We start from the raw sequence: 25355 nt of genomic DNA, 5'->3' as shown, positions 1-25355 counted from the left end.
TTCATGAAAGAGCTCATTACTGTTTTATTAGTGTATTGTAAGACTGTGGAGAAGGGGATAAGGACTGCGAACTGTCAAATGCACTGCTCTGTGAATGACAAAAAAAAGTGAAAAACAAACTGTATGTCTGATTTAAGTAGTTCTGAGCAAATTTCTTGTTCTGATATCACAGTGCTGCAGAAGGTGTTGTTTACTGAATGAGAAAAAATGAGTACTTGACTTGAATCTCATTTACAGAAAGGCTATTTTCCACTGAACTGGTAAAGTGAGATGGGACAATATTGCGATTTTCTCACTTTCCATTGTGTTTATACAATGTGAATGGCATCACATGATGCTGATGGCACAACTGTCTTGGGCTTTACCCAAAATGAAAAATAGAGTAACCTTGAACCTCGTTTATGTCAACAAAACTGAGGTCTCATAAAAATAAAGTAACTCATAACTTGTCTGCACTCAGTCACCTCCCCTGAGAGATATATCTATCAGGCTTTATCCCCAAGTTAAAGACAGTGCTGTACTTTTAACCCACAGAGCAGTACTAATGGAAACACTATATGCATGACCACAGGACTGAAATGTGGGGTGCTTAACAGTTCCACAGGTTCCACCTATATTAACATTTCTGTTTTTCTTTTTTCTCCAGTTAATTTCTACTCTTTCCACCTCTGATCATCTTTCCTCTAAAACACCTGCTGTCCACTTAATTTCTCCAACTAATCAGAAAGTAGTGTGTGGTGCCATGGTTAACCTGAATCAAGCCTCTTCGCTGGAAGACTCCCGTAACAACTGGCAGTCAGCAACCGGGTTTTCTAAGCAAGATTCATCTGTCTACTTTCAGTCTGCTTCCTGTAGTTCACCCCCCTCCATGTCTAAAATATCCTCTTCTGCATCAAATAGTTGTTACTCCACTCGATTGTATGGTAACCTACAAACACCAAGTCTCTATACCCCTGTCTGCGTTTGCAAAATGGGAGACTTTGCCACCTCCTCCGTTCCAGCAAAAAGCCCAAGTCTTTCCCCCGATCCTCCACGTCCAACTGAAATTCGAGGATCTTCAGCTCAGCCTTTATCCCCCAGTTCTTCCAAAAGATCGAATGCTTTATCTCCTGTCCCTGTACATATAATAACACATTCACTGTCTCCTAGTCCTAAACCTTTGTCTCCACCCTCTCTTTTCGGCTCCTCTTCGACCATATGTAGTATAAATGAGCCTTACACACAAATGCCATCTAGAGGAAATTTAGCAAAGTCAAGAGTCAGATCCCCTCTGCCGACCAGATTGACCCTCTTAACTGCTATTTTGAGATCAGGGTCTTCTCAGCGGAGACCGCTTTCCCCTGCTTCTTGTCCCACGTTTTCTCCTAGCTCCCTTGGTTCCTCAACACTCGCAATAGATCAAAAGTCCAAAACAACTCCCCCAACCCCCAGGAAATCTTTTTCAAGCCCTCCAATAAGGCCAGATTCTCCCGGCAGGGGGGAATATTGGCTTTCAGGATGGTCTCAGCATCTGCCTTTACCCTCCAAGCCTCATCCCACCCCTAGAGCGAGGTCCCTTTCTCCTAAGAAGCACCTTCCAGTCAGAACACCTTCTCCAGAGACGCAAAGTCCTCTGTCATCCCCCGTCTCCTCCCATAGAACATCAGTTACCTCTCCAGGTTTGCATTCTACACTGCCTCCTCCTTGTCCCCCAGCACTCTCTTCCCTTGCACACCCAACCTCTCCTTCTCCAAAGGGGCTGCGCTCTGCTGCCTCCAGGTCACGGGCACCTCAGAAGTCTCAGAGAGTGCACACTTACTCACCCATCTTTACCTGTCGGTCATATCCTTTGCTTTCTTCTGCCAGTCTGAGTGGCTTATTCTCCCCTACCCTAGAAAAACAGGCATCTCCTTCCCCAAGTCTTTTGCATTCAGCTTCTAGATCTAAATCAGATTTATCCCAGGAGATGAGTGCCTCCTCTCCTACCCCTTCAAGTGCCTCAAAGCAGTGCTCTCTCTCACGGCCTCATTCTACCCCACCGGTTCCAAGAACTGGTAATGTTAATTCCCACCCACTGCAGGTCAATTCTTCATTGGTGCACAGAAATTATAGGTCTAATTCCGCCTCTCCAAGACCTGACCAATCTGCCACCTCACCGGTGTTAAAGTGCACTTCTCCTGTCCCAGACAAGTCACCAGGCACACTGCCATCAAGACCCAGAGAGCTGACTTCACCACAATCTTTTTCCCTGCCTCCTGACCATGAAAACATCAAACCCAAGGTACTCTTGGTGCATGCTAATTTTCTAATAGTTCTTTGTCCCTGTAGGAAAAATCCCATCTGTGTTGCACAATGATAGTAAAATAAATGAGCTGTGGACAAAATGTTTAAAAAGGAACTGTTTTTATATCAATAGCAAAGATAACAAAGACTAAATCCTACCATAACAAATTGCTAGCAATGTGTTCTGTATTATGGGGGAAGATGCTGTAGGAATCCTTTAGCATAAAAATAAAATACTTGATCACGAACGGGAGGAGATACTACTGAAGATGGGTTTGTGTCCAGTGGCTCTGATATACATTTAGTGCACTTATTTTTGAAGCTCGCTTAAAACACTGCTGTGTCAAAAATGAACCTATTCTACACATTCTATACACCCCAGGCTAATGTAAATCCCCACGTTGCCACTGAAAGTAATAGAAGTATGGTGAGTTTAGGTGCAGGGCTGAGCTAGAAGCGGCTTAATCTGATTGATGTGAACTGGCTGTTCCAGTGCCAGCCGACTCCCAAACACCCCATCCCACCTGTCCCCCCTGCTCCCTGGGAGGCTGCCCCGACCCCAGACGTTCTGCACCTCCCTGGGACCAGCCCAGAGGCATGGTTGAGCTCAGCCTGAGCAACGACTATGGGGCCAAGAGCCAGAGAGGGAGGACAAGGACAGTCTCCTTCTTCTTCCCTTTCGTTGGCACAGACAGAGGGTGAGGGGAAAAAAAAGGCCAAGCTTCCTACAACACGGGCTGCTGCAAATACGAAAGTCACACACTCGGCAGATCAGCCGCTCTCCTGCTGTTTGTCATCCACCCAAAGGCGGGAGAGTCCCAGCAGAGTGAGAATAAGCAATGATGGCGACTGCTGCAGGAGGGCTTGGGAATCAGTTTTGCTTTAAACCTAAAGATAAATCTCAACAATGGGAAGGGGAAGGAAAGGAAAGCTGATCAAAAAAACATGCAGCAGGTAGATGAGAGCAACAGGAGCTGCTATGCAAAAAGGGAGAGCTGGTGGCAAAAGACATCAGAGCTGCAGAAGGCTTTCCAGCCTCTTTTATCTTATCTTTGCACTCTGTGCTTCCTTTGTGCCTCCTCTTGCTGGTATCTGAGCTCTGCCCATGACAGAAAGGCTATCATAGTTTATTGATTTATTTGTTCACAGCACAAAATTACAGCCTGGTCTGCCAGATCAAGTTGTGTCAGATGCGTTCCTAACAGCTTGGCCATGGCAGGGGTGATGAACTGCTTGGAAAATGTTAATTGAAAATGAGAGGTTTAAATCAGCACAAAGTAGCAATTGTCATGAATGGTTCTTTTAAAAACGAAGCAACCCAACAGGAACCATTGTGCCAAGCACCGCTGTACAGTGTCGCTACACCCTGTCAGTATTACTTAATGAAACAAAAAGCTAAATGAAATTGTAGAAATTCCAAGAAAAAAGCCCCCGAGACAAAACTGGAAGGCATGACTGAGCCTGCAGATTGCAAAGCAGTTGCGGTTTCTGCTAGTCAGTGCCGTGAGCACTCTGAGAGTCTTTGGCAGAAATTCTCTGCTTGTGACACAGAGCTATTGCCTGGGTTTATATTTGCAGAGGTTATTACACCCTTTTTGTCCTCCCTACTGTCCCTTTTCCTGCTAATTCTGCTTTACCGTGCGATACGGTGGCCCTTTTGAAACTGCCCCACCACCCCGTTGAGACCGGGAGCGTGTCCGCTGGTTTAACAGACTTGGACCGTTAGTCTGGTGCAGCTTCTAATCATGCAGACGGAACTGGCTCCACCGGGCATGCGGAAGATCTGAAATCTCTAAATCAAATGCAGCTGGGTGTTCAGTGCAGGAAAGGTCTCTCGTGTCTTTGAAATGTGAGGCTGAGACTTCATTTATGGTTAATAATAGTGTGCATTCAACACCCCCGCCTCCTCCTGCTCTCATTTATTTCCATACCTAGTTTATGGCATAGCTCAATGAACTTTGCTGATGTGTTGACAGTACCGGGCTCTCTGATAACACTCCAGCCTCAAATCCCGGTATATTTCCAGAGAAAAAAGGAAAAGATTGATGAGAGACAACGTTAACCTCCTAAGCAGCATTTATGTCTCTTCAGTACCAATCAGCTCAATTTTAGAACTAGACAAAAAGCAGGTTGCTTCCTCTGATGACTGTTGATGCATGACAAAATTTTTGGATGTATGAATGTGCTAAATGAATATCAAGGGAAAAGCAAGGACCCAGAAGTGCTTGACTTCCGCATGTGTAATTTTGCAACCTTACTGTTGCTTCAACAGTGGTTGAAGCAACATTAAGACATGTATTAAACCAGCACCTATTAAACCAGAATTTTGACATTAGATGTACTTTTCAGTATTCACATCAAACTGTCTCATTAGCATGATATCAAAGCAATTATGCAAAAAGGATTCTTTAATGGGGAGCTTTTATATGTCTATGGCTATGCATGCACCAGTTCGCGCAAATCACTCACCTATGAACTTATTTAACTGTTTGCATTTGTATATATAAACACACGTGCTTTCCCATGCTTTATATATTTATCTTTATGTTCACCAACGATTTAAAAATATGACTGTTTTGCTGACAGAATATAAACGTAAAACGACAGATTACGTTACAGATCAGTGTGAACTGTAGGTGACTACAGGAAGTAAAAACCATCTCCCTGGACTTTGCAGACACTTTAATAGTGTCCCCGTGGACCTAATGTAGCAAAATGAACAGTAGGATGGAGCGGAGACAGATAAAATTGCTGATTCTACAGGAACAGATTAGACTAAAAATGGCTGGCTGTTTGAAAACTCTTTGCAGTAGTTTCATGGGTAGTTTCATGCAGTAGTTTCATTCCTGCAAAACCTAGCAACAAAGCAGGAAAGGTTACTCATGAGGAGCTCTGCACTCTCATGGGTAGCCGCTGATTTTAAGCCTTTATAGGTATGCATCTAGCACACTTTGCAATGCCCTGTGGGTGCCCTAGGTGATCATTTGAGCAAGAAAAGACAGACATTTTTCCCCCAAAGTCCCCAGGCTGATATTTGCCCGAGCTTTGATACTGGAGTTGGTTTGCTTCTGACTGGAAGGTGCAGGCCAGCAGACCTAACTGTCCATGGCTGTTTAAAAATACTGATAGATTCCTATGAACCAAAAAATACTGATAGATTCCTATGAACCAGGTTATTAAATGTATTTAGGCATTGAAGAATAATTTCAAGTAATGTAAACTAATGCGTTAAGAAACATATTCATATAGATGAGAAACTGAGTTAAAGACTTCCCACTCCACTCAGACACTGTGACAATAACAAATTGCTCACAGGTTCTACAGTATCTGGAAGTGATAAAGCACATTAAAGCAGTATAGAAACTTTTACATTTTAACAGTCTGATATGTCTTTGTTTAGTTCATATAACAGTACAACTAACTTCAAAGTGGCCACAGTATTCTCATCATATATGATGCCCATCTCATCATATACATAAAACCCCATGGGCTAGTGAAAACATTGCATTTCATTTACATGTTCAACTACATAAGTTTCTTGATTAAGTATTAATTATAAGCAAACAAGGATACATCTTGTGCATATGCCAATTTTAATATTTGGAATTTTGGTCTTCCATCTTACTTCAGTGTGCAGTATTTTATGTCTGTTTTTATTTGTATATACACAAATTTATATATACACATTTATAGCAGAGTGTTCAAAGGGCAGGATTCAACTCACATGACCTTTGGCATTTGAAAGTTAGATATTGAAGCACAACTTGAGCAATTCTATTATAACTAGTGAAGAGAATATGGTGTATTTACAGGATGATTTTTTATTACCTTTCTAGATGCCTATTTTGGGATGAGATGAATTACCCTGTAGATGCCTATGACTATAAAGCGCGTTAGTTTTGACTAAAGCACCTAAGTGGTAGACATCCAAGTTGGAATCACTGAATCTCATATAAATTACTACACCACCACCACCTCCCCCCCCCAAAAAAAAGGAAGAAAAAGAAAAAGCACATTTCCAGCATTTGCATCCCTCTGCTTTGTCAGAATGTTCATCCAATATGATTATTGCGATTATTGACTTCTTGAATGTCTGTCAGTCTCCAGCTTCTGCCTAAGAGTAAAGTCAAAAGAAACATAATATTATGTATAGAAAGAATTAAAAGGTGGTGTCTTACAATATTTCAAGAGAGGTGCAAGGCTGATACAAGTTTCTCTTATCTGAATTAAAATTTTTGCCCCTCTGCTGTCATCAAGACTCTTATTAGACATAAAGAAAAGGAAAAAGTGACAGAAGAAAAACACAAAGTACAGCATGCTGCTCAGCCTGTTATCTCATAATCATCAGTATTCACTGTTGCAGACAGCAGTACATTAAAAAACCTGAACGGTAACTTTATTTCTGGGTGGCTATTAGAAAAATCATCAGTCAATAGCTTAAAACTATATTATTGTGTCAATTTATGATTTTTTATTAGAATGCTGCTGAAAAGGGAACTATGTAGCGAATCCTTACTTAATCGTTAAAGTAAATTCCAGCAGTCGTGATTAAGAATCCTAGCTCTTGAACTCATGCAACTACAGAAGAATCTCATCAATAATTTAAAAATTACTGAATTCAAGCTCCATAATTGCAAAGAAAATTGTAGGAAGTATGGTTTCTAAAGAGTTAAAAATAACTGAGCACGCTGATATAGTCTATAATATAAATTATTTAAAAAGAATAATTTTTAAGGCTGATCTTAGAATTTTTGTACGCAAGCCCGTGCATTTGGGATGGTTTAGATTGTCAGTTCTGTATGCTTGGTTAGAGTGTGGAAGTTCCTATACTTGTTTTGAAATATTTGTTTGGGTGGTAGAGTTACTTATTCAGGAGATGAAAAGCTGTGCCGTGACTTAAATGATCTATCCACTCATGCAAGTGATTCAACCTTTAAGGGCCCTAATCAGTCTTATTAAAGCTAATCACAGAAACCCCTCTGACTTAGTGGTCCAGGATCGCAACCACACAGCAGCAGTTGTTGAGGTGTATCTACTGGCAGAAGTAGCTGTGCATTATCATATCAAACCACAAGCAAACTTGGAAAAAACTCACAGCCTCTCCTGATGTTCGTTTAAGAACAGTAGTCATCAGAAAATGGTCAAAATCACTTTGAAGTTATAAGCTGGTACAGGGATTTCAGTTTGTCCTACTTCATTCCTAAAACCAAAAGATGTCCTTTAAAAAGTCCTTTAAAATCTTAACAGAAACACTAGATATTCTTTAAGAAATAGCTTTCCTAGGTAATACGTAAGCATTGTATTATTGCAACGTGTCTGCAAGACAATTGGAATTGTCTTTCATTCTGTCGTACCTTTCCCCTCTCTTCCCTCTCTCTCCCTCTCTCTCTACTACCCTCTTTTACTTCTCCTCCTGCTTTCTGGTTTACCCTTTTAGCAGTACAAGATCAAGACAAGCTACAAGGCATTTGCAGCAATCCCTACAAACACATTACTTATGGAACAGAAGGTTAGTGTTTGCTCGAAGACATGGGAATTGCGTTGTAAATTTGAGACCATTCAACTTTATGTACATATTCTGACATTTCTGTGGGGGATATTGCAGAGTGTAAGCTCTGGGAACTAACTGCTCAGGATTATAATGCCAGTCATTTTTCAGGGTCAACTACTTTCCACTGAAGATCAAAGACTTCACTAATCTGAATTTCTGCAAATAAATTTACTGTAAAAAAAAAAAAGTGTCCTAAAGGAATTGCCATTTATGGCAATGTCTCAAAGTCTGGTTTGTTGCTGGAAAGCATCTAGAGCGCTGCTATTCTGGGACCCACAATCAGTAGGTCTTGCTCAGTTAATGATTATTCAATGGCTGTGCTTATACTAGTAAACTTAATATCCCAAGATACGCAAGTTTGACCAGCCATATTGTTAAACTGTGAGAACGGTCCTGGCCATTGCACTGGCCTCCATTAACTACCATCTCCCAAACAGCTTCCCTGAACACTTCAACAGTTAGCATGGGCCAGGAGTCTGTTCCCGCTTTGGGGTAGCAATCTTTTTCCGTAGGGTAGGATGATAGATCCAAAGAACAGTCTTTACTGCATTTATTTACTACCAAAGACACCACCACCAAAAGCTGGGTTGTATAGTCCTTATTTAGATGACCCAAGTTTTGCAACTTTGGAAGTCAATTGAAAATTTAAATTTTGCATGAAGGCTTCAAAGTACCCACCAATGTCTATTTAAAAAAAAAAAGAATTCCCAAATTATTTTTGCACAAAAGAATAGCCTGCTAAGTTCAACAAAAATTTTCTTTGATGAGCAATGAGCTAAGTGTCTTATACATTTAAAGAGATGCTTAATCACCCTGACATCCAGTTTATAGCTTTCTCAGAAAAATATCTCCATTCAGGACCTAGTTCAGGAACTTAGCCTCTGATTAATTTCTGTAAGATTAAGCATTCCTAACTACACATTTAAATATGTCTTCACAGACACAGCACATTGGAGAGGGTGAACTTAACTGTGTAAAAGTTTTGAAGATGACAATTTTGTCCCTGAAATATTACTGATCGCGATCCAGTAGTTATCAATTAACTGCTATAAATAAAATTATTTTTTTCCCCAAAAAAAGGCATTACTTTCTTTTCCACTGTTCTTTTAATCTTGAATGATTTTTTAATCATTTGCATAAAACCTGATCCTTGCCTTACTTAAATCTTGAATGCAATAATGAAGGTTATGTATGTTTTAGCATGCAATGTGGCTCAATAGGACAGGCTGAGTAGAGGAAAATAGCTGATGCAGGGGATGCTGCACCCCTACAGAATGTATTTTGGGAGGGTTTAGTTTGGGCAGAGTGCCTGTTAGTGGCTGGAAGCATTTGGTGGACTCCTGAAGTGCCACTTCATGGTTGACTTCATCTGAAAGACATCCAGTTTGTGCACTCTAAGACAACACCACTCTGCAAACCAAGCCAGGTAGGTGACTTTGAGCAGGTTTTTCACTCTAAGAGCACACTCCTGATGTGAACTAATGGGTTAACATCAGCCATCTGATTGCACTTTTTCAGAAGAAAGGGGATTCCTTTTGATGGTCTCTCTCGATGCTCCCCGGGTCATTGACTCACGAACTGCACCTTACTTATCACCAATACATAAAGCTGAATTGTACAATCTAATGCCAGAACCTGTAGAAAAAGTAATGGCTGAAAAGATATCTGTGTTTAGACAGGCTTTTGGTTTTCCACCACTTTATTGGTGGAAAATGCTATCCTTGGTATATCCTTCAGTAGAGAAAGCACAGTCATGTAAAACCAATAAGAAATCTATTTTCTCCTATAGGATTTGCCTTCAGGAGAGGCTTTTGACTAATTTGCTTTGTAAACTGTATGTTTCAGCATGGCCTGACTACACGCTTTCTCTCATCTTGGGAATTATGGATAACAATCTGCCGTTGATCTGTACCAGTAGCTAATTACAGTGCTCCTAAACTAGTGCCGTTGTGTTATCTGACATGCATTTAGAGTGTGGGTCTTAAAGGACGCATGAAAGAGTCACAATGGCACACACAAGCCCCATCGTACCAAGCCCTAATATCCAAGTATTCTCCTCAAAAATTTTGGGGAGGGAACCCAGAAAGAACTTATGCTACATTGTAGCCCAATGACAGTAATTATGTTGCTCCCGTTTTATGCCATGCTTTTTGTGCATTGGATTAAAAAGAGGGAGATTCAAGTCAATAAGATTTTAACTACAGAAGTGATATTTTATTAACATTAAAATAATGGTTATGTGACGAAGAAGTTTTCGAGTGGCTTTTTTTTTATTTTTTAGCAAGGAAGGCAGGCATGTAATATCTGCAAGACATAGATATTACTGAGCTGCATGCATGGTTAGGAATACATCGTCTGCCTAAAGTGCTAAAAATTGTTTTGCTATGCAATTGAACTGGAATGCACATTCTCAGAAGTCAACTTTTTCCATTGTGTGAGTAATTGTATTATTTAATTGAGTTGTCATGAGAAATAAGATTAGTCAGAACTGGGATGTGGGTGATCCTAGTGCAGTATTAATTAGATCCCATGACAGAAAACTGCCATTGGTATGTCATGTAAGCTATGATGTTTTGTCTGCCTCTAAATTGTCTCCTTGTGTCTAACTTTCCTTCTCAAGTCATTTTTTTCTTTTATGTGTATGTGTATATGCTTTAATTTCAGCCAGTGTTTTTCAACTTCTTATGAAAGTTATCATCATCTCAATGGTTTTTCTAGAGCATGCTCTTCTTATCCTCCAGTACTCTTCCTCAAAGTGAGTTGTTCAAATCTGTGCTCATTAGCAGAGAATAAAAGGCTTATTGACTATATATGTGTATCCTTTGGCAACCCCAGGAGTGGCTTCATCTCATCAAATCTCGTAACTGGTGTGCTTTCCAGCTCTGAGCTTGTATGAACCAGATGTTCCTCACATCTCCTGTGCTCTGCTCAGAAAAAACCCAATCCAGGATATCTCTTGGAAGACTGGGCTGTAACTTCCTTCACAGCCAGAAGAGCAAAAACTTGTTTTTAAGGGGCTTATCCTCAGCATGACCAGGCTCTGCCAGGGAGCAGCAAGAGCAGGCTTTTCCACAGGGAAGATGAACTGGCAGCCGGGGTGACAACAAGGCTGGCAGGACAGTGTCCTCATCAGCAAGGGCACAGCTCCGCAGTGCCTGAGCAAGGAGAGCAGAGGATGGTGATAATGAGGTGGTGGGTAACCATGGTCAGTCAGCTGTGCCATTATAGTCCCACAGATTCATAGGGATGAGGCAGGTTCACAGGCTGCGATAATGAACTCTTCGGCCCAGCAGATGATAGGATCCACTGGCTAGAAGAGGAAGCTGGACAAGTTTAATGTAGGCATAAGGCAAAAGTTTAACAGAAAGAATTAATTAACCATCAGAAAAAATTTCCGGGGACTGAAATGGGCTCTTTATTACAGAAATTGAAAAATCAAGACAGGACACTTTTCTGGCATTTCATACAGTAATTCCAGGCAGTTCTGTGGTTTAAAGAAAAGGTCAGACTAGGTGATCGCTATGGTTCCTTCTGGCCTTATTATCGTTGAGTCAGTGAGTCACCCCTTTACTGACACTCACTCTTGTATAACTTCTACAGTTATACAGATCTGGTCACAGTCTAATTCAAAATTCCATTCCTAATCAGATTGTATTTAAAAAGTAATGCATCTATTACTTAGAGATTGCATTTATCAAATATCTATAAAAATATCTTTCAGTCAAAATAGACAGTGATGAAGAGTTTATTTCAGGGAGCAACAGAAAAATTCTTAACTTTAAGTAGAAAGTCTCTTAAACCAGATCCTACTTCATATTTAGAATTATGTCAAATTTGAGGTGTGAACCAAAAACTGTTGGATGCCTTGGAATTGCAAACCAAAAGCCTTCTCTTAACAATTCAGTGGTCTTTGGTCTACGACAATGTTCTACGCAGGGGAATTTGGGTTTGCTGTGTTTGTCCAGATACACATCCCCTCTGCGTGCCGATTGGGGTGAACTTCCCTTATCTGGGCATCGTTTTGATGGGAAGGAGACTTGCAGGGGAGCAGGTGCTGCAAATGTTCTGCTCAGACTCCCCCCAGTCTGAACTGTGGTGAAACTGGTATGATGGAGTGTGTGATGAAGCACACCTACTTCACAGTCGAGGCTTATCCCACACTTACCAAGTCTTCTGAAAAGCACTAGGTATAACTGGCTATGGATCGAAGAGCTGCAAATGAAAGCACTGTTGACTTATCTGGCTTGTATTTATTGACTAATTACAAGTAGAGAACTATATTTTCAATTTTAAATAAATGTAGAAAAACATCCTTCGTCTTAAAGAATAAATATCTTAGGTTATTGATTTTGTCTGTTTATGGCTGTTCTTCACATTTTCTCCTGTCACAGTGCAATTTGGCTAACTTCAAGAGAGTCTAAAACAGTCTTTCCATGTAATGTTACACTTCTGGGAAAATGCCAAAGACCTAGTAATTGCATCCCATCACCTACACAGCAGACTGCCAGCAGTGCATTATATTCTCTTTGTGTAGGGAAAAAAAGAAAAAGAAAAAGAAAAAGCATTCTCCCTCTCATGCAGAAGGAAAAAGAGAATGGATTTATAATTTTTTTTTTTATTAAAAAGAGAAATACAACTGAGGAAATATGGCAGTGATCTGCTACATTGGAGACCCAGCTTTAAGCCTTGCTCTGAGGGAACTCTTACTTGTTGTATTATCAAACATCCATTGGTATAGGGACTGATCATGGCAAATGCAGATTCAAGTCATTCCTTGAAATCCTACAGCAGGAACTTGGAAGACAATTTTTCCCACTCTCAGATGGTAGACCTAACTGCTGGACACAACTGCTGGTAGCCAGCTGCTGCTGTTATCAAGCACGTCAGGAGCTGTCAGGAGCTTTCTGGACCTGGAAAGCTTTTCTGACAACACTTTGTTAAGAATATTTTGATAAGAAAAGGTTTTGTTTTCCCCAAGTTCTTCTAGTGTGCACTTACTAGGTGAATTTCTTGCATCCAGATTACGTGTTCATGTCAAAATTCTTCTCAAGGCTAGAGATAAATACCTAGTGGTAAGAAAGGAAACAATTTATGCAGTTGTAAAGTGATAAAGGACCTAGTTCATCTGTAATAATAACCAAGCGTGCCAATGTAGGAGTGGGCTATGAGCTCCCTCTTTCTTTCAAAAGCCTTGCACCTTTTAGCATTAATTATAAGAGAAAAAGTAGTCAGGTCTTTTCAGTATCATCTTCCAGGATCTTCAAGGAGTAAGTTAAAGGAACTCCTGGTATGTGAAATAATGTTATACAGAGGGATTTTTTTGTGTGTGCTGAGGGCTTAGGAAAATATATTGATGGGAAAAATATGCAAGAGAAATAAAAGAGGAAACTTCTTGCCTTTTCCTCAGCCCAGGGTTTTCACAATACATTAAGGAAGAAGGTCCAGGTTGCAATATTAATTTTTTCTCCTACTGTTGATGTGGTTCATTGGTAGATGAAACAAAGTTCTATATTTCCTATATGTGGCCAAGAGCTTTCATTCTTCTAACAAAATATTGGAGATCCCGTTCGGATCATTTACCAGTATCCTTTCAGCTCTGATACAGATTTAGCAATCAAATAGCTTGGGGGAATGAGGAGGGAAGGGTTGTAGTCATCACTGACGTCAATGGCGTATATGCATCACACCCCCAAAGTTGCCCTTTGCAAGGAAAAATTCAGTGTTTCAGCAACTGGTTATTTCATCTGAACATTTAAATCCTGTCACAAATACTTTTACATTCTCTAAATTACACTCTTCTTTTAAATTGTGGCCCTGCTATTGTTTTTCATATATAATAAAAAATTTGAATGCCTAAATAGGAATGTTCTAGCTCTAATATTGTTAGACCACCAGCATAGGAAGTGAAGCTTAAATGCTGTTGATAGCACTGATTGACAGTACTGCATACAGCACTAGTGCTTTAAATGAATTATAACATTATCGCAGGATAATTCCAGTAATGGGTTCAGAAATACTAGTCGTACTTTTTAAATCTCACATTTTTCTCTATGTGGGAATGTGAAAATAAAAAAAAAAGCACTGCTGGAAAAAAAATGGAGTTGTATTTTGAAAAGCTAACAACAGGTTAAACAGTACCTTTTCTTTGTAGAGGTGATAGGGATGCCTAAAATCTAGTTGTCTCTGTTTCTTCTCTTTCTTTGGAGGACTTGGGCTGTTCATAAAGAAAAAAAAAAAAAAAACAACCATAAAAAAGAGATAAAACAGTGAAAGAAATTAGATTAATCACTTTGAAGATTAAAACTTTTTTTCCCCAAAGGTTCAAAAAGGGAGAAGAACACTGCAGCTTTCTCTAGCACAGCTCCTACATGATGAGCGTATCTCAGGGGGACTGTGGAGCACATAGTCCTTGGTGCTGCGCTTACCTGAGTTCTTCAGTCAATGAAGGCTCCAAAATGCAAAGATGTTTTGGTACCCAATTTCTACTGAAACTGATGGATGTTGGCTACTTAAATGATCCAGAGTCTTGGTTCTGAACCGAGATTTGTGGATGTGGTTGTAGTTCCTCTAGAAAGACTCCTCAGTATCTTCTGGGTAGTTGTTTCTTACCCTTGACTGTCTTCACCCTTTCCCAATGCTCTGGTGAAGTGGATATGAAACAGAAGTATTTTTTCTTAACAATTATTTTATTATGTTCATTACCCTACTGGTTTATGGGGGGTTTTGAGAAGCTTAGCAATTTCTCCATCCAAACCTGTGACTGATTAAAATTTTTTGGTTTTCCTAACTCACATTCAGAGTTATCATCCCTCTACAACAGGCCGCTTTGGCAATCCTGGCTCTCTTAGGTACTCAAATGACCCTTCTTCTTCATTTTATCACTTCATTTTATGTTTACTGGAAGGACATAATCTCGACTGAAGCTGAACAGTACTTGGATGTAGTGCTGAGCCCTCTTTAGCTGTGACCTCCTCTTCTACAGGACAGTCTGTTCTGAGAATTTAGCTGGGTAACAACGATGAGACAGCAGAGATGAGAAAGGCTATTTATCTTTTCATCTTCTGTCTTGGGATAAGGTTACATTAATTTCTGTATGTCCCCAAATCAATCATTCTTTTACTTTTTTCCTTTGAACTACAACTACTCCAAGGCCAACAGGTTTGTCTTGTCCTTGGAGAGGAGGGAAAATATCTGTTTGGAAAGAAACTACTCTTCATTTTTTCTTACTGTACTCTCTGATAGAAGACATGGTGTTCTATAAATATCCTTCTGTGCAGGACTATTTGTGAATGTTATTAAAATAATATTAAAAGTAAATTGTCATTAACTTTTCAGTTATGCATACATAGATGTATGCTGCCAGTAGCTGGGCAAGGAAAGAAAAAAAATTGTACTCAGCAAAATCAAACTCAGAAATAATTACTTAAGTATATGCTTATTTTCTTTTTTCTTCTTTTTTTTTTTTTAAAAACATTCTGCCATTTTCCTCCCAGCTCCACATATGTCTTCTGTGACAGCCCTCATACTCACCTCACTGCAATCAGTCCCTTCCCACAGAATCCCACATGCATGAAAACGTGCTTTACTTGAATGCTCTTTTTTTCTCTAATTATCCTTTATGTGTTTTAAATAAGCAGCAAAATGAAACTTCAGAAAAGCGTAATGTATTAAATAAAAAATCCACAAACCCTGTGGGTCCCTCCCCTGTAGTCCAGCTTCACACATCAGCAGGCTTCCAGCATAATATTTGGTCTCAGCACAGAGTCTATTTGAAAGTCACTTAAAAGCAAAAATGGGTGATGGCAGCGAGAGTGTGCCTCACAGACTCTGGATGAAGATGAAAAGGGAACTGAACACTGGAGTTTGGCTTTTGAGGGTGTTTTGTGAGTTTCCTGATAAAACAGAGGGATCAGCAAACTGATTTCCAGTGTTCTCAAACTTGCCCCAAGTACGGGCATAGGGAAGCGGGGGGTATATCCAAGCACCAGAAGCTTGTGTTTTGCTCTGGAGCAATTGCATACCTGCTTAGTGTGGTACCACATACGTACAGCACGTATTTCACTTTATACATTTCAGATTTCAGGCTAAAACGTAAAAACATTGAGCATCGTTTTTGTTGCACTGTGTAGTCACCATCCTCTTTAAACAGGATGCACTTTTTAAAGGCAATGTCTACTGGAGGAAAGGGCTTCCCGTGTGCTTGGACCCCTGCCTTGTCCACCTGCCTACAGCCGGTGGCTCTCCAGCAGTGCGCAGCAGGTAGCCCCCGGCCCCCGTAAGGCACACGGAGCACATTCACCACCTTACATTTACTGCCAAGGAGGGGGGCGTTGTTGAAGAGGACGGCAATTTGAACTGGTAGTTCCTGGTCTCTAAAAGTAGAGACAATTCGCCTAGCTTGAATCCTCTATACAATCCCCCCTCTAATTCAGAATCAGGAATTCGTAACATGAAGAACCTTACCAGGCCTGTAATTTCTTCTTTTTCCATCTTTCCATGGTGAAACAGAAAGTGCCACCTTTGGAAACACAGTATTGCAAAAAGTGTATGTTTTCTTGGTTTTTAAAATTTTGAACTCAGTATCACACCAAAATCTTTTGAATTGCAGGCATTAGAAGAGCCAACCAAGACTGCTGGTGTGAATGAAGGCACTGCTTTGGACACCCATTCAGAGGTAGTGCTGTTACATGTCTTGCAAATCTCTATCTGAAAACAAAAAGCAAATGTTAACTGAGTGATCCATCCTCCTCTTTCAGATGTGCTCCCCTGCCCAGCTCAGACAACAAACAGAAGAGCTGTGTGCTGTCATTGATCAAGTCCTGCAGGACCCGTTGACTATGGTAACCCATCAGTATGTGCGATTGACTTTTTCTCTTCCTTTCCTTTCATCTCTTGTCATTAATAAGTCTGTTCTCTGTTGAAAATAATGTTCCAGCGCCGATGCGAGTCTTCTCCAAGTTTTCTGCAGATGAGCATGGAGTCAGATGTTGGCAAGGTAGGTGAATAAGCCCACCCACACACCAAGGGCTCTTTCCAGGTGGATATATAAAGGCAAGCAAAATCACAAAAGAGCCTATGGCTATGGCAACAGAAAGCTGCAGCTGAGAGATGCGACATCAGTAGAAGTGCCTGGTAGTTTAGAAGACATGGAAGGACAGAACTGCAGCCCTGGAGTCAGTGCAGTCTTTGTTGCAGGATGCTTTCCTGAAGTCGGAAGGAGTTACATTATGAAAGAGAAACTGTTTATTAAGGCTTCAGAGGGTAGAATCCACAAGGAAGAAATGCTTTATGCCTTGCCTTCCACATTGCAGGGTTTCTGGCCATCTCCCAGATTTCTTTCCATCTATTTTTCCTTCCTACAGAGGAGCCAATGTTTCTAGCTTCAATGATTGGAAACATCTTTCAGAACATATCTTTTCATGTTCATTATTGGTTTTCAAATAATGGGATAATGAAATGAATAAATAGACTTGCTATTAAGTGCTGATTTCCTTTTAATGGGCCCTCACGGGAGGGGGATGTCTGCTATATCCATTTACCCTGGATAACTCAGAAAAAGGTAGTGAGAGGCAGGGGTAACTTTCTATACTGGTGTTAAACCTCTGGTTTCACTAAGTTATATTGCTGTGCCTTCTGGGTTCAGGAGGATGACTAACCAAGGGAAGAGGGTCCTGTTCTCAGTTTGCCCCAGGTAAGTTTAAGTTGGTCATGGAAGATATAGGAAAGTGAAAATGGCAGAAATCCAACTGGAAACAGGAGGAACGGGATTTTTTCGGCTGAGGAACACATCAAAAAGTTAATGCATTCAAAACATCCTGCACAATGTCCAGTTGACCATGCAAAAATAGGGCACAAAACCAGAATTCCTGAGTGGCTATATTCAATATACACTTCAAATCTAATTTTCATTTTTGGAATTACTTCTGCCAACAAGCACGCGGTGATGAAACGGGCCTCAGGCAGCTGAAAGATGGAAACATGATGGTAGCTGAAGAAGCAGGCAGAGACTTTCACTGAGGGAATATTTCCAATGCCTGTCCTGAATCCAAATTGGTTAACATGCTGCTATTAAGTTGATCTATAGCATCCAAAACTTGCTTCCTTGGGCAATTGAGAATCGAGCCTTGACCAAATGGAAAGCATCTGTTAACAGTCATGAAACCAAGTAAAGGGGGCAAAAGGTGAGTTTAACAGGATGCAGTATAGGGACAAAGCTAAAGGTTGTGAGGACCTCAAAACGAGACAGCATAGTGCTACAAGTGAGGGCAAAAATGAGTCATAGACAGGAAGGACAAGAGAGTGTATGTTATAAGTAAATTCCTTAGAATTAGCATGGATTAGTCAGATGAAAGCAAATTCTTGTAAATGAGAACATGGAAAAGTGTCATTCCAGGTCACTTTGTGAGCAAATGTAACTTAAATTTCATGGGGCAACCACACCTATGGCTATCTACTAGTAAGCATTTTGTTATGAGAGTTCTCAGGGATAATTTAAACACCATCCTCAATAGAGTGGGATCAATGTTTTTGACCAGTAAAAATGAAATAAACATACCAAGCAAAACTTTAATAACTTTAACCTTATTCTCATGTATTGCATAAATCTTTCTGGAAAACTGAAGTTTTCTTGAATTTGAGCAAGTAATAACTTGTCACAATGATGAAAATATCTTTGAGTTACTCTTCTTACTCCTCTTTGCTCTTAATATATCTATTTATTTTGTACAAGGTGTCAACAACACTGCAGAGAGCATCTGGGCGTGAAACCAGATATGTAAGTACTTTTACAATTACTCTATGTTTTGCATGTAGAAATGTATAATTTATCTGCTCTTGCTACAGTTCTGGGTGAGTCTGCACAGGCGTCTACTCATGGCATGAGGTGTTGACTAGAACAGAGGAGCGAGCGTGTTAGAGCACTGGCAATTGAGACTTGAGAAGTCTTCCCACTGCTGTAAATCCATCATGGCTGGAATCTCTTCAGCACGGTGTCTAGTGCTAATTTTACCTGTGTGAATATTACGTTAAAATGAATTTCTTCACACACTCCTTTGTTGTTGTTTGCTTCAAGCGTGGGGCAAGAGCTTAGCTATTTGGCAAACAGACTGTTACAGGTGCCGAAGGGTGCATTTGTTTGGACTCAGCCTGCACTGTAGTGGACTTGCTTTGGTAGAACTCCTTTAGTTCTTGCCTATCCATCAGAACTTGGGGGTGACCCAAACTTTTCTTTCCAAGATAAAGAGCTGGCTGAAACCCCACAGTTTATCTTCAGATGAATAGAAGCTCTTTTATCACGTATACACACATTCCAACACGTAAAGAAAAGCTCTGTATTGAGTCATCTGTTCAATTATTGAAATATTATACCCAATTAACATTTTAATTCTCTCTAGCACACACAGTTACTGCAGGTTCCATATTTTACTTACAACTCATCTAGTCATGTGGCGAGAAACCTCTGCTTACTATTCATCATTCATCATTTCTATTGAACCTCAAATCAAAGCAGTGCTGGCAAAGCAATAGAGGCCTTCCAGTTTTATGCCAGCACAATGCCTGACTGATCAATTCAATTTTGCTTCTTGAATGTGGTGGTATGCATATTTTATTGCATACTGTGATTTTTACTTGACAGATTGTGCTGGCTCATACTAATTAGAAAGGATATTGGAAAAGAGCTTTTTAATGAAATAAAGAATGTGTTTCAGAGGTAGTCTGTGAGAACAGAGTATATTTAATACCACTCCAGTGCAGATCTCCAGCTCCCAAAACTGTGGCTGACATATACCATAAATTCAGGCATCCAACATATGCTTAGGTTTTCTTTGGTGGCATAGAAAACCACCCTTACAAACCCTTCCTTCCCAATGTCCCCTGGAACATTCTAGACAAATTAAACAAATCAATATTTAAAAATACATTTCTGAGTAACGCAGAGGATTCTTGGGAGGCTAACCTTCCCTATAAATTGTATGAGCATGTTGAATTTTTTGTGTGTCAGAAAACAGACCAGTGTCTCCAGGCCGTGCTGTGGTGGCTGAACTTGGTGGGTCCAGGCTTTCCTGGACTCTGCCATTGCTGCACTCTGCAGCAGAGCCTCCTGAGGGACAAGCCAGATGTCTCTAACAGCCCCCATAAATCACAGCTCTTTCCCCCTCTCTTGCTCTGCTTCCTTGGTAGGACATCTGTGACAGTTAAACTAGGCAGCAGCTTGTCCTCTGGCCCTTAGAGCGAGGGCACACTGAGGTGGTTTTCCATAGTTGTCGTCTTCTCTTCCCCTTTCACTTCTCGCCCCCAGCCCAGTACAAGACCCAAGGTGGCCTCATCCCTTCAGCTCACTGAGAGCAGCACGGTCCATGCTACCACGCAGACTGTGATGGAGAACTGCCTGCAAGAGTGGTAGTTGGTGTGGACCAAAGCATGCAAGGGAGCGTGCTAACCATTAACTGGAAAGGCCCTGCTCCTGAGCCTCTCTGTGTGCTGACTTTTGTTGACTAGAGGAGATATAGTCCAGAGGCCAACATTTCTTCATAGTAGGTACAAGATATCTGTTTTGAAACAAGGCGCCTACTTTCAGCCAATCTAACAGTGTCTTCAGTAGAAATCAGGTAATTTAGAAATGTCATTTTCTTAATCTTTTTGTATTCAGGCTTGGGGAAGAGTGGCTGGAAAGCAGAAAAGGACCTGGGGGTGATGGTGGACGGCCAGCTTAACATGAGCCAGCAGTGTGCCCAGGTGGCCAAGAAGGCCAACAGCATTCTGGCTTGTATCAGGAATAGCGTGGCCAGCAGGAGCAGGGAAGTGATGGTGCCTCTGTACTCGGCACTGGTGAGGCCTCACCTCGAGTCCTGTGTTCAGTTCTGGGCCCCTCTGTACAAGAGGGACATTGAAGTGCTGGCGCGTGTCCAGAGGAGAGCTACCAGGCTGGTGAGGGGTCTGGAGACCAGGTCATATGAGGAGAGGCTGAGGGAGCTGGGCATGTTTAGCTTGGAGAAGAGGAGGCTGAGGGGAGACCTCATTGCCCTCTACAACTGCCTGAAAGGAGGTTGGAGAGAGGTGGGTGTTGGCCTCTTCTCCCAGGTGAACAATGACAGACCCAGAGGAAATGGTCTGAAGCTGCGGCAGGGGAGGTTTAGGTTAGATATTAGGAAGAATTCCTTTACTGAAAGAGTGGTCAGGCACTGGAACAGCCTGCCCAGGGAGGTGGTTGAGTCACCATCCCTGGAGGTGTTAAAGAAACGTCTAGATGTGGCACTTCAGGGCATGCTCTAGTGGCAGAGATTGTAGGGTTTTTTTTGTGTGTGTGTTTGGTTGGACTCGATGATCTCAAAGGTCCTTTCCAACCATGAAGATTCTATGATTCTATGAAAATGTTGCTTTGAGGGTGTTTTTGATTAAAAGAAATGCTTGAATTTGTTTATGAGTTCAGGGATAGGAAAATCAGTCATCATGCTAAAGAATTATTTGTAAACACACATACATATAAATATATACATATGCACACATGATAATATTACTAATTACTTCAATAGATTATATGGAGTAGTGGACTATGCACATATTTTGAAATAGCCTGCCATTTAAGAATTAAAAGGGCATAGATTTGCCTTGGCCTCAATTAATTTCTGTCTTCTTATGCCAGTGAGGATGTAAATGGTTGTACAATTAGCAAGAGAGTGTATAAAGTATGGAAAAATGTCTGACTTCAGTGAAATTATAGCAGTTTGTACCAGGTGAAAACTAAGTACTACAGTTGTCATCTGACAACTTTTTAAACTGTATGGTCTTTGATCTGATCCCATTCACCATTTTATAATAGAGCATCTCTGAAGACAACTCTATGGAAAGTACTGCTGATTTGTAATATTATTATTATTATTATTATTAATAATTAATAATAATAATATAATAATAATAATAAAAAAATAATTCTCAAAATAAATTAATTTTATGACTGTTGAGTGCCCTAATATATATACTTAGTCATTGTGTTTCCATATTGTCACCAACAAAAGCTTTCTTAACTTTAATTTCAAGTTCTAGCAAATGTATCATTTTGTCATTTAACCCCCTTACAACTATTTAAAAAATAATTTCTCATGATTAATAGGAATAATTACCTTGCATATTATTGACATTTTTGCTCTTCTTGACAGTTTGATTCTAGAAAAAATCTTAAACATTATAGACATGACACACAAGTGAAAAAATGAGAGAGCATGAAGCAGCTAAAAATGCACACAGACATACAGAAATAAGTTGTACTTTTCTTTATCTGTGATCTGCCCTACTTACATACATTTCAGGTAACCCCTTTGAAATGAGATTTACTCTTAATTTGCACCACTGAATTGAGAGAATTAAATTCCAGCCTGCTTGTATCTGTAGATCATTCTGAAGTGCTTTGATGTCTTTAAGCTCACAATGAGATTGGTTGTCACACTTGGTTAATGGTATGAAAGACAGTCCCTACTATGTAAGTAACCACTCGTAAAAGCTCCAGTTTACTCTGTCAAGGGCAGAAGATGTATTTCTTGTAGATTTAGTGCTAAATCACAGCTGTCCCTGTGTGGGTGGGAAGGTTTCCTCCAGCAGTGTCTGTGTTTTGAGATGTGAGTGCTCTCAGGGAGGTGCACAGTGCTCCGCTGCGACTCGTGGTGACCCTGTTCTCACCATCAGTGCAGGAGTAGAGCCAACAGGTCCAGGGAGTAATTAAGCATCTCTATTTAGCGCTTGGGAGACCACATCCAGAGTTCTGTGGCCAAATCTCTGCAAGGTCTTTGTCACAGCAGAACAAAGGAAGAGCATGTTCTTCTCTCTCCAAACGTGCTCAAATTGCTTTTCTGCTTGAAATGGTGAGAGGAACATATAGTTGAGTTGATAAAAATCCGACTGTAGCGGTCCTTCTACAGAGGGTGAAGACTGTAAAGGCACTGACTTGTCTTCTACTACAGCTATAAATCTAACCATTCTATCCAGTACTTCTTTTAACACCATAATGAAGAATATTCACATTTTAGAGTCTCAAGGTCTCCAAATCCCACCCACACAAAGGAAGGGCATGTTTTCTGAACAGAAACACTCTGTTATCCAGTGGAACACTTACAAAGCTTGAAGAAGTTGATTGGAGGGATCAATGCACCAGAAATTCTGAATCTCACCACTGTGCGGGCAAATAAGCATGTGGCACGTGGCTATTTGACATACACACATGTACATATTTTGCATTCATCACATTTATCCTTGATCTGGAAAATGGGGCTTCTGCTGTTCAATGTATACTCAGGGAAAAAAAAAAAGCAATGCTTGAGTAGGATTTTTCTGGTTTTCATAATGTAAAGTCAGAAGGATGAGAACGGTGGAATTGATAGTGGAATTGACAACTGACAGTGTCAATAACATTGATGCTGCAAATTAACAGACAATGGCAGGATTTATGTATTGGAAATAGATCAAGATGAAGAAGTGAATTTTTGTTGCACTTGGAAAAAGTATCTCTAAAATTTTAACAACAGGCATTCATATTTGATTATACCTTGAAATAAACTGGAAATGACAATGTCTTAATTTCTCTTACCAAGTGCATGTCACTGCATCAGTGATAAAAGCTGTTGTACCTAAACTTACTGTCCACAAATTTTTCTTCCGTCATTGCTATAATCATTTTGATATAGTATCTAATACTGTATATACCTTTTATTGCAGGCCAACCTGTACAAATCGGCACCTATGGTAACTGAGAGCCAGATGGTATGTATTATGTATTGCTCAGCTGTGATATGTTGGTTTTCAAAATTTGCACAAGCACAAAATCTAAAGTAATTATTACTTACTTTCTTAGTCCTTTGAAAGAATCTGCAGTAAATATCCTCCTACAAAGCTGCATGGCTTCTACCCAGTTGCATTGCTTTCTTCTGTACTCAATACAAACCTGCCTTAAGTAACTGCAGATCCTGACACTACTTGTAAACCCATGGACCAAATGACAAACTAGAGAGTCTTGCTGAATCTTGAGGTGTATAAAAACTATGGAGTCTACTGCTGGTTCTTGGACTCTTAATATTCCACTTCTACGATTTTGTTTATATGCAACAACGTTCTGGCATCTATTTTCTTCTTACACGCTGTTTTAAATCAAAGCTGGCTTAACTAGTGAAAAGCAAGTGTAAAATCAAATAAATAAAAAATGAGACTACACATCAGATGTTAATTTTATCTCTGATCACAATTTAGTCCTGTTGGAGCCAAACTTTCTGAAGAAGAGTCAGAAGAGAGGTCATGGAGCCTATCCAAGTGACAGTGACCACTAATGAACGCTTAGGGAAAAAATGACATGTGGATGAGAAATTTTCCCCATTGTATTTCAGATGATGGAATTTTAGGGACTTCCCGAATCAATTTCTTCTGTTTAGTAATCTTTGACCAGTTCTTCTGTCATGATTTTTCCAGTAACTTTTTGAATCTTGTTATACTTTGGTCTCTACAACATTCTGTAGCAATAGGGTTTAGTTTTTAATTATGTGATGTGTGAAATTGTACTTTATTTCTTTGTTTTAAAGCTACTACTTGACCTCCGTTCTTGTACTGAAACAGCAAATAATTGTTCTCTCTTCATTTTCTAAATATTAACGATTTTCTAGGTATTAACCATAATACCCTATCAGTCACCTCTTTTTCGTACAGAAAAGTCAAAATTGCTTAGTCACTCTTTTAGAAGTGCGGATACTGCCCCACATCTTTGATGATCCCTGTACCTTTTTGATCTTGTATCTTGTATCTTTTTCTGTATCTTTTTCAGGTGTTTCATTTTGGAATTGGGAGACTAAAATCATAAACTGCTCTTGCCTAGCTCTGAACACAGCACTTCCTATTTATATGATGACATGATAAGGGCCTTCACTGTTATTTCTATTCCCTTCTTAAGAATTCCTTGTAATTTATTTAGTTCATCTTATTTGTATCGAGCAGTAAGCCAATGTTTGCATGGAGCTCTATACAATAAGCCCAAGATATATTTTCCAGGGAGTAAGTTTCAGAGCTCACTAGTTCATCACTGCATGTGTAAATTTAGGATGTAGTTAAGATTTCCCCTGTGAAATGTATCAATGTTGAATTCAGTTAAGTTTCACCTGCCTTTTTGTCATTCATTCACTCAGTGTCATAAGATCTCTCTGTAACTCTTTGCACCAATATTTTATTTTTACTCCCTTGAAAGATTCAGCATTACCAGCAAACTTTGTCACCTTCTTAGCCACTCTTTTCTAGCTGATGTACACCCGTAATTCAAAGCCCAGATTCCAGAGCACATCTCTGAGGAGCTCTATTTGTGACTTCTCTCTACTGTGAAATTTAAACATTTATTCCAGTCTGTTGCTTCCTATCTTTTAACTGGTCCATAGAAAATATTCTTTTTTACTCCACAGCAGTTTCTTTACCTCAGTACACCCTGCTGAAAGACCTTCACTAAAGCCTTTGGAAAATCATGTGTAGCATGGCTGCACATCCAGTGGACTTCATGATCTGTGATGCAGTCTCATTTTAT

At 40.1% G+C, this 25355-nt stretch overlaps 1 protein-coding gene across 7 annotated transcripts in view; it reads left to right on the top strand.

Moving 5' to 3' along the window:
• Positions 1–25355, top strand: part of MLIP (muscular LMNA interacting protein) — a 111968-nt gene that overhangs the window by 54796 nt on the left and 31817 nt on the right. For 5 of the 7 annotated variants that reach the window (XM_063330303.1, XM_063330302.1, XM_063330301.1 and 2 more), the window contains exons 4-10: positions 647–2260; positions 7700–7771; positions 16422–16487; positions 16570–16653; positions 16749–16808; positions 18543–18587; positions 23519–23563. In XM_063330303.1, coding sequence (XP_063186373.1) covers positions 647–2260; positions 7700–7771; positions 16422–16487; positions 16570–16653; positions 16749–16808; positions 18543–18587; positions 23519–23563 — 1986 coding nt within the window. The remainder of the gene's footprint in view (positions 1–646; positions 2261–7699; positions 7772–16421; positions 16488–16569; positions 16654–16748; positions 16809–18542; positions 18588–23518; positions 23564–25355) is intronic. The other 2 variants (XM_063330300.1, XM_063330305.1) reach the window with 2 other exon arrangements.

This window comes from Chroicocephalus ridibundus, chromosome 3 (assembly GCF_963924245.1).
Source record: "Chroicocephalus ridibundus chromosome 3, bChrRid1.1, whole genome shotgun sequence".
Lineage (NCBI taxonomy): Eukaryota > Metazoa > Chordata > Aves > Charadriiformes > Laridae > Chroicocephalus > Chroicocephalus ridibundus.
This window is presented reverse-complemented; position numbering and strand designations above follow the sequence as displayed.